The 11741-nt window shown below is 52.8% G+C and overlaps 1 protein-coding gene across 2 annotated transcripts in view; it reads left to right on the forward strand.

Moving 5' to 3' along the window:
• PRKG1 (protein kinase cGMP-dependent 1) overlaps window positions 1-11741 on the forward strand; it is a 358823-nt gene that overhangs the window by 19158 nt on the left and 327924 nt on the right. Inside the window, exon 1 of one of the 2 annotated variants that reach the window (XM_027692989.1) lies at window positions 10731-11087. The exons of the other annotated variant lie outside the window; for it this stretch is intronic. Coding sequence (XP_027548790.1) covers window positions 10777-11087 — 311 coding nt within the window. The 5' untranslated portion in view covers window positions 10731-10776. Of the gene's footprint in view, window positions 1-10730; window positions 11088-11741 lie in introns of those variants that run through there. 2 annotated transcript variants of the gene reach the window in all.

Consider the following 11741-nt stretch of genomic DNA (forward strand, 5'->3'; position numbering starts at 1 on the left):
TTTTTATTAATGGTTTTTATTAATGGTTTTTATTAATGGTTTTTATTAATTGTTGTTATTAATGGTTTTTATTAATTAATTTTATTAATTTATTTATTATTTGTGATATTAGCAGGAGCTGCTGAAGTTTAATTGGCTTTTCTGAGAGTTTACAAGGGAATATAAATGGAAAGTAAAAAGAGCCAGACCCCTGAAAATAACTTAGAACCTTAAAAAATGAGGCCAAATACATAATTGTGGTATATAATGAAAACAAAATGCCTTCCTTTTTCACACTGGTCATTCAGTTGGTCACTGATGCCAAAAAGTAGAGATGTTCAGGTTTGTGTGTCCTGATTTTTACGTGCACGCTCAGAGAGTTGTTCCATGTACTGGGTGTTGAGCCAGGAACTGGTGCAAATCAATGATTTTATGCCTATTATTGGATCAAATCATTGATTCCAACTCGCAACAAATCGATCTCTTGCCTCTCTTTATGGGGAGCACACACAGGTGTGGCAGAGAAAACCCACCTAAAATGTGGTGTGGCACAAAACCCCACCTAAAATGTGCTGTCTGTTCTGCTGGGACATCAGGTAGAGTTGTTACAGCTCTGAAATAATTTGCTTTTTAAGTAAACCGAATATTAAGAAGAAGGCTGCGAGTTTGATTACTCTAAGGGACATGTAGACAGCACCGTGGTTTTATATATATATATAAATGCCCATTTTTGTATAAATAACCCCTTTAATGTGCCATATGTTCACTTCTTCATCATTGCAGTGTCTAATTGAGAAAAAACTCTTAATATTCATCCTGCCCTCTTGCTGAGAAATAGAATATATCGATATAGCAGAGGAAACAACGCTGGGGTTCATCAATACTATTTTAATTTTTTTTTGATGCACGGGCATTTTTGATTTTATATTGCCTTTTTTTTTCTGAGTGTTTTGGGTCGGGGGGTGTGGTGGTTTTTTTTTGGTCACGGTGGCGATTTGCTGCGAAGGCGCAGGGCGGCAGAGGGCGGCATTACTCCTCGTGTTGGCGTTTTCTCCGCTCCTCGAAGCAAACGAGAATTCTCAAAAGCAGGGGGGAAAAGGGAAGAATGCGGGGAATGCGGTGCCTGCCAGAGCTGCAGGGCCATGTAAGGGAACAGAGCGGGGAGGTGGCACCGGGGGCTGAAAACACTCGTTTTGCTGCCGGTCGTGGCTTCTGAGCAAAAAAAAAAAAGGGAAAAAAAGAAGAGGGTGTGTAAAGCAAAAATAAATTGATTTCTGTGCATCTAGAAAGGAGCAGGGGTGTTTTTGAACAAGAATTTTACACTCTTGTTCCAGGGAGCACAAACACAAAGCGCGTTGCCTCTCGCCCCCGGCGATATCGATCCCCCCGATTCTGACACGGAGCCCTTTTCACAGCGGGTCAGACGCTTTGGAGATGGGTTTGCACGCCGAGCTTTGTGTATTCGGGTTGCAGAAACGCGGGAATTAAAAAAAAAAAATCGCCCTGTTGTTCGGGCCAAGCTGCTCAAGTAAAGCAGAGATGGTGAAGCTTCCACAGAGATGGTTCCTGCAGGGAAGTCCCAGCGCGGGAAGGATGTGGAGATGTTGGAGCCAGTCCAGAGGAGGCACCAAGGTGATCAGAGGGCTGGAGCAGCTCTGCTGGGAGGAAAGGCTGGGAGAGCTGGGATTGTTCAGCCTGGAGAGGAGAAACTTTGGGGTGACCGAACTGTGACCTTCCAGGACCTGAAGGGGCCAACAGGAAGGATGGAGAGAGACTATTTCCAAGGGATGGAGTGCCAGGACAAGGGGGAATGGCTTCCCACTGCCAGAGGGCAGGGATAGATGGGATAGTGTGAAGGAATTCTCCCCTGGGAGGGTGGGGAGGCCCTGGCACAGGTTGCCCAGAGAAGCTGTGGCTGCTCCTGGATCCCTGGAAGTGTCCAAGGCCAGGTTGGACGGGGCTTGGAGCAACCTGGGCTAGTGGAAGGTGTCCCTGCCCATGGCAGGGGGGTGGAATGAGATGATCTTTAAATCCCTTCCAACCCAAACCATTCTGGGATTCTCTGAAAGGACAACACCAACCTAGAAATCTTCCTAGAGAACAGCAAAGCAGATCCAAAGTGCACGTTGCCTTTGCAGCATCGTCACTTCCAAAGGCTTTTTCCCTCCAGGTTTGAGGAAGCTCCCATGGGTTGCTGTCATAATTCCCCAGCAGTGAAAATTGTGCTGTTGTCCACCCAAATCCAAGATCAGGAGGTGGTGGGGAGAAACGTGCAGGAGCAAACCTTCCTGGCACGTTTTATGGTGGGGAAGGGCTGCACAGGAGAACCTTCCCAGCACGATTCAATGCTGTGCAAGGGAGAGGAGTCAAGGTGAGAGCAAAACCGGCTGGAGGTGGAGCTGGGGGCAGGCAAGGCACCACAGCCCCAGGTTCCCGGGTGAGGAGATGGAGCAGTGGCGGTGCAGCAGCAGCGAGGAGGGAGCCCCGTCTCACCCGGGGGGTTCAGCTGCTGATTTGAAGCAGAAATTGCGGCAAGGTGAGAATGAAAGTGCTTTCCGCGCCCTGACTCACCCGGCGCAGCAGGGCAGTCGGGGGGAAGATGTTGGCAGCGCCGAGGAAATCAGGCAAACAACGGCCCCTAATGCTCCGCTGAGTAGAGCAATCAGTGCCAGCGAACAGTGACAAAGAGAAAACGGGGAGCATAAACACTTGACGCGCTCTGAGAGCCCGACTTGATGAAGTTTCCCCAAGCATAAATAAGAAATAGCTGTAGAAGTCAGTGGAGCGCTGTAAAACCTTTGTGCGAGCCGAGGTGAGCTCCTGTTTGCAGATTGTGCCTGGATGATTCACGGATGTTTCCTCGGTACCCTGACGAGCCGGGGCCGCCGTGGGGAGCAGCCATCGATTCTAAGCCTTTAAATGATCACAGGGCTCAACTCTGGAGCGCAAAGGCTTTTTTGGAAATGTTTTCTGCAAGGAAAGGTTTAGCGTGGCTGGAACTGTGGCCATAAACACTTCTAGAAACCTAAATGCGAGTCTGGTGCTTCAGTGAAATACGTGCAGGAGCTCGGGACGTGCAGGCGTCAAAGACCTCAGAGTAAATTCCAGCACAAATCTGTTTTTAACAACGAAGGCGACTCTCAGTGCAACTTAAAGAAACACCATCCCGTTGCTCAGGCATGTAAACCACAGATTTAACATCTGTGTTTATTATTAGAAATACCTGAAACGGCCAAATAATAATTTTTAATAAGCAAGGGGAATTAATCTGATTACACAAAGGGACAGGGCACGTGCTCTCAATGCATCTGTGCTGAAATAATGGTAACGTGCTGGTTATTTTCATATCGGGGCCAGCGGAATACGTGTTTATTTCTAATCCAATTTCAAATATAAATGAATTGTTTTGAAGGCCGGATAAATCAACGCAACAGACCAAGGCAATTACGGGAGGTGAGTGGTGCATTACTGGCAAGGAGAGATAAGAAACACTGCAGGGTCCGAAAGGGTGATGAGAGGGAGCACCCGGAATTGCAAATGCTCGGGGCTGGCGAGTGCTTTGTCACCATTAAACCCGGGGAGTTAAGGAGCAGCTTCAAAATAAGGCTGTAGAAATGAGCTGCTATCAATTAATATAATTCTGGGAGAAGACAAGTCTCTCGGTGTTCAAACCTTCCCACGAGTTTTGCTTTCCAGCTCTTGCAGCCAGAGGACTGTGACCAAACCAAACCAGCCCATTGCAGAGGTCGGGGAGAGGAAAAGATGTGACTGAGGAGTTTGGCTGTGTTTGTGCCGTGTTTTAAAAGTAAACTGTGAAGAACTGCAGCTCTGTCTCAAGGGATAAATCCCACTTTTGGGCACTGCAAGTTTTTCCCAGCGTCCAGCAAGAACCAGTGCTCCACAAAGACTGGGAGAATTTGGATTGCTCAGCCCGGAGAAGGGAAGGCTCTGGGGTGACCTCATTGTGGTGAGCTAATTGTGCCCTTCCAGGACCTGAAGGGAGGGGACAAGAAAGATGGAGAGAGACTATTTCCAAGGGCCTGGAGGGACAGGACAAGGGGGAATGGCTTTCCACTGCCAGAGGGCAGGGTTAGATGGGATATTGGGAAGGAATTGTTCCCTGTGAGGGTGGGGAGGCCCTGGCACAGGTTGCCCAGAGAAGCTGTGGCTGCCCCTGGATCCCTGGAAGTGTCCAAGGCCAGGTTGGACGGGGCTTGGAGCAACCTGGGCTAGTGGAAGGTGTCCCTGCCCATGGCAGGGGGTGGGAATGGGTGAGCTTTTAAGATCCTTTCCAGCCCAAGCCATTCTGGGATTCCATGGTTCCCATGGCTCCCAGGGAGCTGTTGTTGCTGGTTGGAGTCCCACATGAAGACAGTCAAGGAGGTGGTTTCCCATGGAAAGGGTCTGTAGGTGCAGATGCAGTCAGAAACAAAGGCACAAAGCTGGAATTTGACCCTGGATGTCCTGACTACTGGGGTCCCTGTAACATGGGAAGGTCAGATCTATGTTCTGCCCAGGTGCCTGTCCCAGGCAGCCCAATCCCAAGGTGCCAGGCAGTGTGTTAAGGAGCTGGAGGTTCCTGGCTGTGGCTTTGTAAGGGTTTTGCCTCTGCGAAGTGAGGTTTGGGAATCTGCCTGAAGCCTGTGCACGCTGTGTTCAGTGACTGAGTGACACTGCAGAGCTCTGCTGGCACTGGGATGTTGTCCTGGTTTTAGTCCTTTGGTGGGATGAGTCACTGAGCTCTCCCACCCCTTCCCCGTGACCCCAAGATAGTGAAGCTGAAGGGTCACTGAGCTTGGGCTGTTCCCAGCAGCTCAGTGCTGGCTGATGAGGAGTGGAAGGAAGCTGGCCTGGCTATCCCAGCCACCTCTCCATGGAAATCAGATCCAGTGCGTGGCTCCCACCTTCCTCCAAACGTTTCAGCTGCCCCCAGTCTCACAGACACGTGTGTGGGAGCCAGAATGGACCTGTTTTCCCAATGAGATCAGCTCAGTTTGTTTTCTGCAAACTTCACCTTCCTTATATCCTGTATCTCATGGCTACAAGACCAGATCTGCTTCCTTACATTTAGTTTAATTGGTCCCTGGGTTCATTTGCTGGTTGCTTATGGCTGAAAGCAAAGGAAAAACTACATTTCCAGGGCCCTCCTTGTCTAAATGCTGCTTTTGCTCTACATAGTCAGTGCCCTGGGACTGCTGAGAAAAGCAGGGGCACAGGCAGTGCCTAATTGTAGTAACTGCAAAGCAGCACTAAGTATTTATTTTGGCAGTTTGCAGAACAAGTTGCTGCTTTATACGAGCCTAAAGAGATTTCTAAGGCAGCTGAATCATTTTGAGGCTGTTTCTGGCTTGATCCAGTCCACAGGAAGACTTGTCTAAGCTCTGCTCATGTCTGATCTTGCTGGGCAGTCCAGCCTTTTCTGGCAGGTGGGGAAAAAACCCACCCAGACACTTGAGGTGTGTGTGGGCAGGAGGGATCGGGATCATGGGTGGCAATTCCCACACCTGGAGTCCTGTTGCTGTTTGCAGCTCCTGTCTAGGAGCACACAGAAAATGTGTTTGCTCCTTCCTGCAGGAAGCCCAGCCCCAGAGGTTTCATTTAGGCTGAGGGTGTGAGAAATGCTGCCAGGAATCCCATGGGAATACATCCCCTTCACTCTGCAGGGATGGGCTGCTGAGCCAGCACTGAAGTGAAGGCATGTGGAGACCCACCTGAGCTGCTGAAAATCCAGCTTCCCCTGCCATCATGGGAGAAAACACCTGGCTTAGGAAGGCATCTTCCAACTGAAGTGTGTCAGATGCTCGTGGGAGGATCTGTGGTTTCTGCAGACACGTGGGAAGAGATGGTGGGAACAGGGTCTGGTTAGCGGGGAAAAGAAGTCAGAGGGACAGTTTTGGGTGCTCTAATGGGAGGAGCAAACTTTGGAGGGCTTGTTGAACTGATTGAGGATGATTTTTTGGTGCCATTTTGATGTGAAGCTCATGTCCCTCCCATGGGGATACCCCTCATGTTGCAGCTCTGCAGCCCACCCAGCAGGAACCAGGGATACAGGCTTTCCTCCAGCCTGGAAAAACAAGGAGGGAAGGGTTACCCTTACCTTGCTAGTGCATGGGGTCCTTTGTGCCATCTATTCTTTCCAGGCAAAGGGCTCACTAAGGAGAACACGAAACTTGGATCTTCCATCTGATTCTGACTCCCTCCTGGGGGGAGGAGGGCTGGAAACCACGGTGTTCCATGGATAATTCCATGCTGTTATACACTCGCTATGTCTCATCCTTCTGCCTTGCATGGCACAAACATTCATTTTTGTGTTCTGCATCTCCCTAATGTGATATAAAAAGCTAAATGCATTACCAACTGCAGTACAGCACATGATTATTTCTTCCCCTTGCTTATTCTGCAGCGAGCAATTTTTCGTGCCATTAATAAGTCTTGCTCTGCTCCAAATGATCCTTCTTGCTCTGCTCCAAATGATCTTCATCCTGGGAGGATTTCCTGGGGAGGCTGGAGCCCGTTGTGTGCTCTTCACAAGAGCTGCTTTCTCAGTGGTTCTTACTGAGAATGTACTAAAGGAAAAACTTCAAGTTAATCCAGTTTAGACGTGGATTTGACTTCCAGCACTCGGGAATCAATGGGGTTTAAATGACAGCACTCACTGCAATAGTGCTCAGCCCTGGATATCTCCATCCCTTCAGTGGGGAGGAACAGATGGGTTTCAGCTCCCAGTTTTAGAGGCTCCAAAAAGGACCAAAATAAGGAGGAACATCCAGTGTCACAAGAAAATAGGGCTTATTTTCACAGAGAAATCAGGCTGAAGGACTCCCCAGACATTGCCCCTTCCTGCTTCTTGGTCTTGGTGAGGCTGCTTTGACACAGCAGTTTCAGCCTCATCCTCACCCTTGGGGGCTGAGTTACTTTCCAGCTGCCCCACATAAACCTGAAGGGCACCGTGGCCTCAGAAGGAGCCAGAGGCACCTTGGGGCAAACCCCCATATGGGCCCTCCATGATCCTTGTGGGTCCCTTCCAACTCAGTGTTCTGTGATTCTGAAAGGGCAAAAACAGTGGCCAAATGTGCCCTAGGGAGGAGTCAGGGGTGTTCATGTTTCAGCAGGTGGCACTCCTTCCTCTGCCTCGGGGCTGGCGTGGATTTTGGGGACATGGAATAGCAGGTGGCATCCCATGGATGAGACTCTTGGGGATGGATACAATTGGAGTTGTTTACAGTGTGCTTTTTGCAAGAGTTCAGCTCCTGTACATGCTGCTTTCCTCCACACCTTCCTGTGTTTTAGTCTTTCCTCCTTCTCACTGTAAAGGTGTTGCTGGGAATGTGTGTGTAGGGAAGGCACTGGGTACCAAGCAGGGAAATCCATCACAAAATCCAGGTGGTTCAACTCCCTGCCACAGGCTGGTCTGCTCCTGTGGATATTCTGGGAAAAGAATAGAGTGGATTAGGCAGGGGAGAAAAAAAAAATGCTTCCAGGAGGAGGAAAGTGTTTATGTACGTGGTCAGTGATGCATCTCCAGCCTCTCCATCCACGCTGGCCGTAGCAAGGTGACATTTGCTTGTCAGTGATCCTGCTGCCTACCTGAGCTCGGCCTTGGGAATCCAGGGAAGTGTCTGTGGAATTCAGGGTGTTCAAATGTGGTTTTAGCTCGGAAGACAGCAGCTGAGTGGGTGAGTTTGGTGACAGATGATCCCTGGAAGGTTTAGAAGCAAAAGCTATTAAAACCTCGGAGCTGTGCAGAGAGGAAATATTGTGAGTTCATTGTGGAGAGAAGGAACATCCCTGTTCCCTGTGATTCCCACCATCCAGCCCCGGAGTGCTGCGTTTTAGGGCAGAGAGGATGCTGTCTGCAGATGCTCTTTTTTTTTTTCTGTGCTTCCTGCTTGCTTGACATCCAGGCACAGTGGAGGGATCACAGAAAGCCTTTGGGATGTCCGTAGCCAAAGACTTCCTTAACAAACAGAGCAGCTTCACCCCGTCCTCCCGAATCCAAGCCAGTTGGTGCATTCCTGCCATTCTTCTCCCTAAAGCTGTTTCTTTCCATTCCCTGGCTCAAGAAGACAAAGCAGCTGCTCTGAGAGTCTGAGATTTTTATTTTATTTTTTTTTTTATTTATCGGGAGCTTTAAGTTGAAAGGAATGGGATCATGGGATTTATTTTTTATTGGAGTGGGGCAGTACCCTGGGATCCCTGAGATTGCACACCAGCCAGTGCCAGGATCTGCACTCGCCCCATGGTTTCTTTGGGAGAGCAGGGAATAGCCAAAAATAGGCAACTGCCAGCTGCCTTCCCGTGGCAGAACTCGGCTGTCGGGTTCTGAAGCCCTTTGGGCTGCTCTGGCCTCCTCCTCAAATCAGGAAAGATCGGCCTTAGACTTGATAGCTGCTGGTTACAGTCCCAAACCTAAAACTGAGCCGTAAAAATCTCTCTTCAGGCCTCAAGGATCTTATGAAAATCTGCTTCCCACCTGTAAATAAATGTATTCTCTACATATACTCAGCTAAATTCCTTGACAGCTTTACTGCCCATAATTTCTCATGGTTTTCTCCGGATCCTCTCTGATCGTGGTGCTGTTGTCTCAGTCCCAGGCTGGGCACCTCTAATAGAAACCAAGTAGTGTGATTTTAGTGCTTGTCACCGAGAAATTATGCACCAGTTTCCCCCCCAGGGCTGGAGTTCCTTTGAAGCCTGGTGGGCTTCAGTTAACTGTATCTCTGTCTCCCTCAGCCAGACATCGGTATCACTTCTGGAGGGAGGAAAACAATAAAACTTAAAGCATGTCGGCTGAATGCTATTAAAATATTTTATTTATCACTGATTCCTAGTTTGTAGGCAGCAGGAATGCATCTATTTAATGCTGGTTTTCTTTAAAATGGAAATGTTCAGAGGATATCTGGTACTTTTGCTCCTGGCGAGTTGTGTGAGGCCAGAGTGGAAGGAACAGGCAGTTAAAAATGCTGTCTGAACTTAAATCTGGGAAAACAACTGGGGGACTTTGCTTATCGAGGGGACTGAAAACTGAGGCTTTTTGCATAACTTATTTCCCCCCCCCCCCTTTTCATGTGCATCTGGAAAAATGCAGGAGGGGTCAAAAACACGAAGATCCTACAAAGCCTCGTGTCTGTGAACAGAGGCCAGGCCCTTTCCAACACCAGCGTGGAGCAGGAAGCAGTTGTAACTCCTATTTTTTTTTAAATTTATTTTGTAAAGACCATCTGCAGGTTGAAAGCTGGAGCTTTGGACTCAGGCAAGCGTCAGTATGTAACAGTAAAAAAAAAAACCAAAACAAGAAACCCCAAAAGAGCTCAATCCCATAAACACGGTCTGGATGTCTGGCATTCCCAGCTAATGCCCGCAGGGGAGGTCTAGGTACAAACATGTAGCTACCACCCACCCCCCAAAAAACGTATCCCTGGCTGCATCCTCCTTCTCCCCAAATCCAGCTCCCCGACAGGGAATAGAAGCAGCTGTTTGTGCTGCCCTGAAAACATCTGAGCACGAAACTGTGCCGGAGCCCCGGCGCTGCGGGTGCTCTTGCGGGGCGTCAGTGCTCGGCTGGGCTGTGGGAGCTTTTGTCGCCGAGTCCTCCAGACAGGACGATCTTATCGGGAAGCCCCAAACCAGCCCGCACCCCCCTCTTTCTCTCCCTGGGGGGCCAGTCTTGGGAGTCGCGCTGTCACGACGCGCATCGCTTGGCAAACGCGGGCACGGGGGAAGGAACCAGAACCATTTGGCACCGAGGGCTCAGCCGATGCGGCTCATCTGATCTGTTATTTTCGTGCTGCAGCCCCGCGGACTGTATCGCACAGGTAGAGCCGGCGTGTAGCGGCACACAGGGAGGAATCCGAGTGCACGAGGGAAAATCCCGCACGCCGGGAAAATCCGATCGCGTTGGGTACGGCAGAAACCGGAGTGTGCTTTCACGTGGGTACTTGGGCTACACGGAAAATTCCCAGATTTTAAGTTACGGGGTTTTTTTTTAGCGCTCAGAAACCCATCTGCCCTGCCTCCGGGCTTTTCCAGTGCAGACATACTTGACCGATATTCACATGGAAATCTGGGTTTTTGGAGCCCGAAGCTCGCCGAGACTGAGGAGGAGCCATGCCAGGCGCCGGCTTGTGCTTCCACTCCGAGCAGGCGACAAAAACGGGCTATTTAAAAACAAAGTAAAGGGGAGATAAGCCGGGCGAGTTCCTTAGGGAAAAGCAGCACCTTGAGCGGAGCGGAGGATGGAGGGAGGGCACCGGGGACGCGCCGGCAGCGGGACGGGAGGGCAGGACCGCGCAGCTCGGACCCGATGGCCTCCTCCTGCGGGAGGACGGGCGGGGAGGCGCGGGGAGCCGCTCCCGGCCGGCCCCCTCCCTCCATCCCTCCTCCCCTCCTCCCTGCCCGCAGCCCCCGCCGGGCCACCCCGCGGGGCGTGGGCGGCGCGGGGAGCGGCGGGGCCGGGCGGGAGCGAGCGGGGAGAGCATGTGCATCCTCCCCGCCGCCCCTGCCTCCCTCCCGCCGCCCTCCCTCCCGCCTCCCCTCCCTCCCTCCCTCCCTCCTTCCCGCCGTGTGTGTGTGTGTGTCTCGGCTCCCTCGCCAGCCCAGCCTGACGCAGGCGGATCGCGATCGCCCCTGACAACAGCCCGGCTCCCAGCGCCGTGCCGGGGGTCCGGCTGCGGCGGGGCCCCGCCGGGCCGGGCCGAGGGGGCGGCGGGGGCCGAGTTGGCCCGAGCGCGGCAGGGCGGCCCCGGGGGGGGGGGAAAGTTGCCGGGAGCGGCGAGGGGCGAGCGCGGCGGCAGGACCATGGGCACTTTGCGGGATTTACAGTACGCGCTGCAGGAGAAGATCGAGGAGCTGCGGCAGCGGGATGCGCTCATCGACGAGCTGGAGCTGGAGTTGGACCAGAAGGACGAACTGATCCAGAAGCTGCAGAACGAGCTGGACAAGTACCGCTCGGTGATCCGGCCCGCCACGCAGCAGGCGCAGCAGCAGAGCGCCGGCACCTTGCAGGGCGAGCAGAGGACCAAGCGCCAGGCGATCTCGGCCGAGCCCACCGCCTTCGACATCCAGGATCTGAGCCACGTCACCCTCCCCTTCTACCCCAAGAGCCCGCAGTAAGCAGGGGGTCACCCCGGGGTCACCTTCAGCCCCCCGCCACCCCTCTCCCCTCTCTGCCGCCTCTCTTTCTCCGTTCCCCTCCATCCCCTTCCATCCCCCGGCCGCGCCGCCGCTCTCCGGGCAGGGACCGGGGCGGGGGGGGGGGGGGCGGGGCGACCCCGCATCCCGCATCGTCCCCGGGTGGTCCCGCGGGGTGGGAAAGTTGGGAGCGCCAGGTTTGCGGGGAGATGTGCGGCAGGAGCGAGCGCCGAGGTGCGAGGGGAGGGGGACCCTCGTCCCCCGTCTCGGCTCCGGGGGACCAGGCCCCCCCTATCCCGCCGGGGAAGCGGGACACGGCGGCGGGCGCTGGGAGTTGCTGCTGCCGGCGGGTTGGATCGGAGCGGATCGCGGGCTCGGGGGGCTTTACGGATGCGGGAGGGGACGGGACAAACCCAGGGGGGGTCGCTCCGGGGTCCCGCAGGGAGACAGTCCCAGCAGGGAAACTGAGAGCCCGTCGGGATGCGGTGCCGGCTCTCCGGTAACTTCTTCTGCCCAGGGGGTGCTGGTGTTTTGGGGAGGGGGGTTTGGCAGTGGCTCTTTGCGGTGTCCTGCTCCGGTGGAGGATGTGCGGAGGGGGGGAGGACAGGGAAAGTTGCGGGGATCCTCTGCTC

The sequence above is a fragment of the Neopelma chrysocephalum genome, unplaced genomic scaffold, assembly GCF_003984885.1.
Source record: "Neopelma chrysocephalum unplaced genomic scaffold, ASM398488v2 Primary Assembly neopelma1_89, whole genome shotgun sequence".
NCBI classification, from domain to species: Eukaryota; Metazoa; Chordata; class Aves; order Passeriformes; family Pipridae; genus Neopelma; species Neopelma chrysocephalum.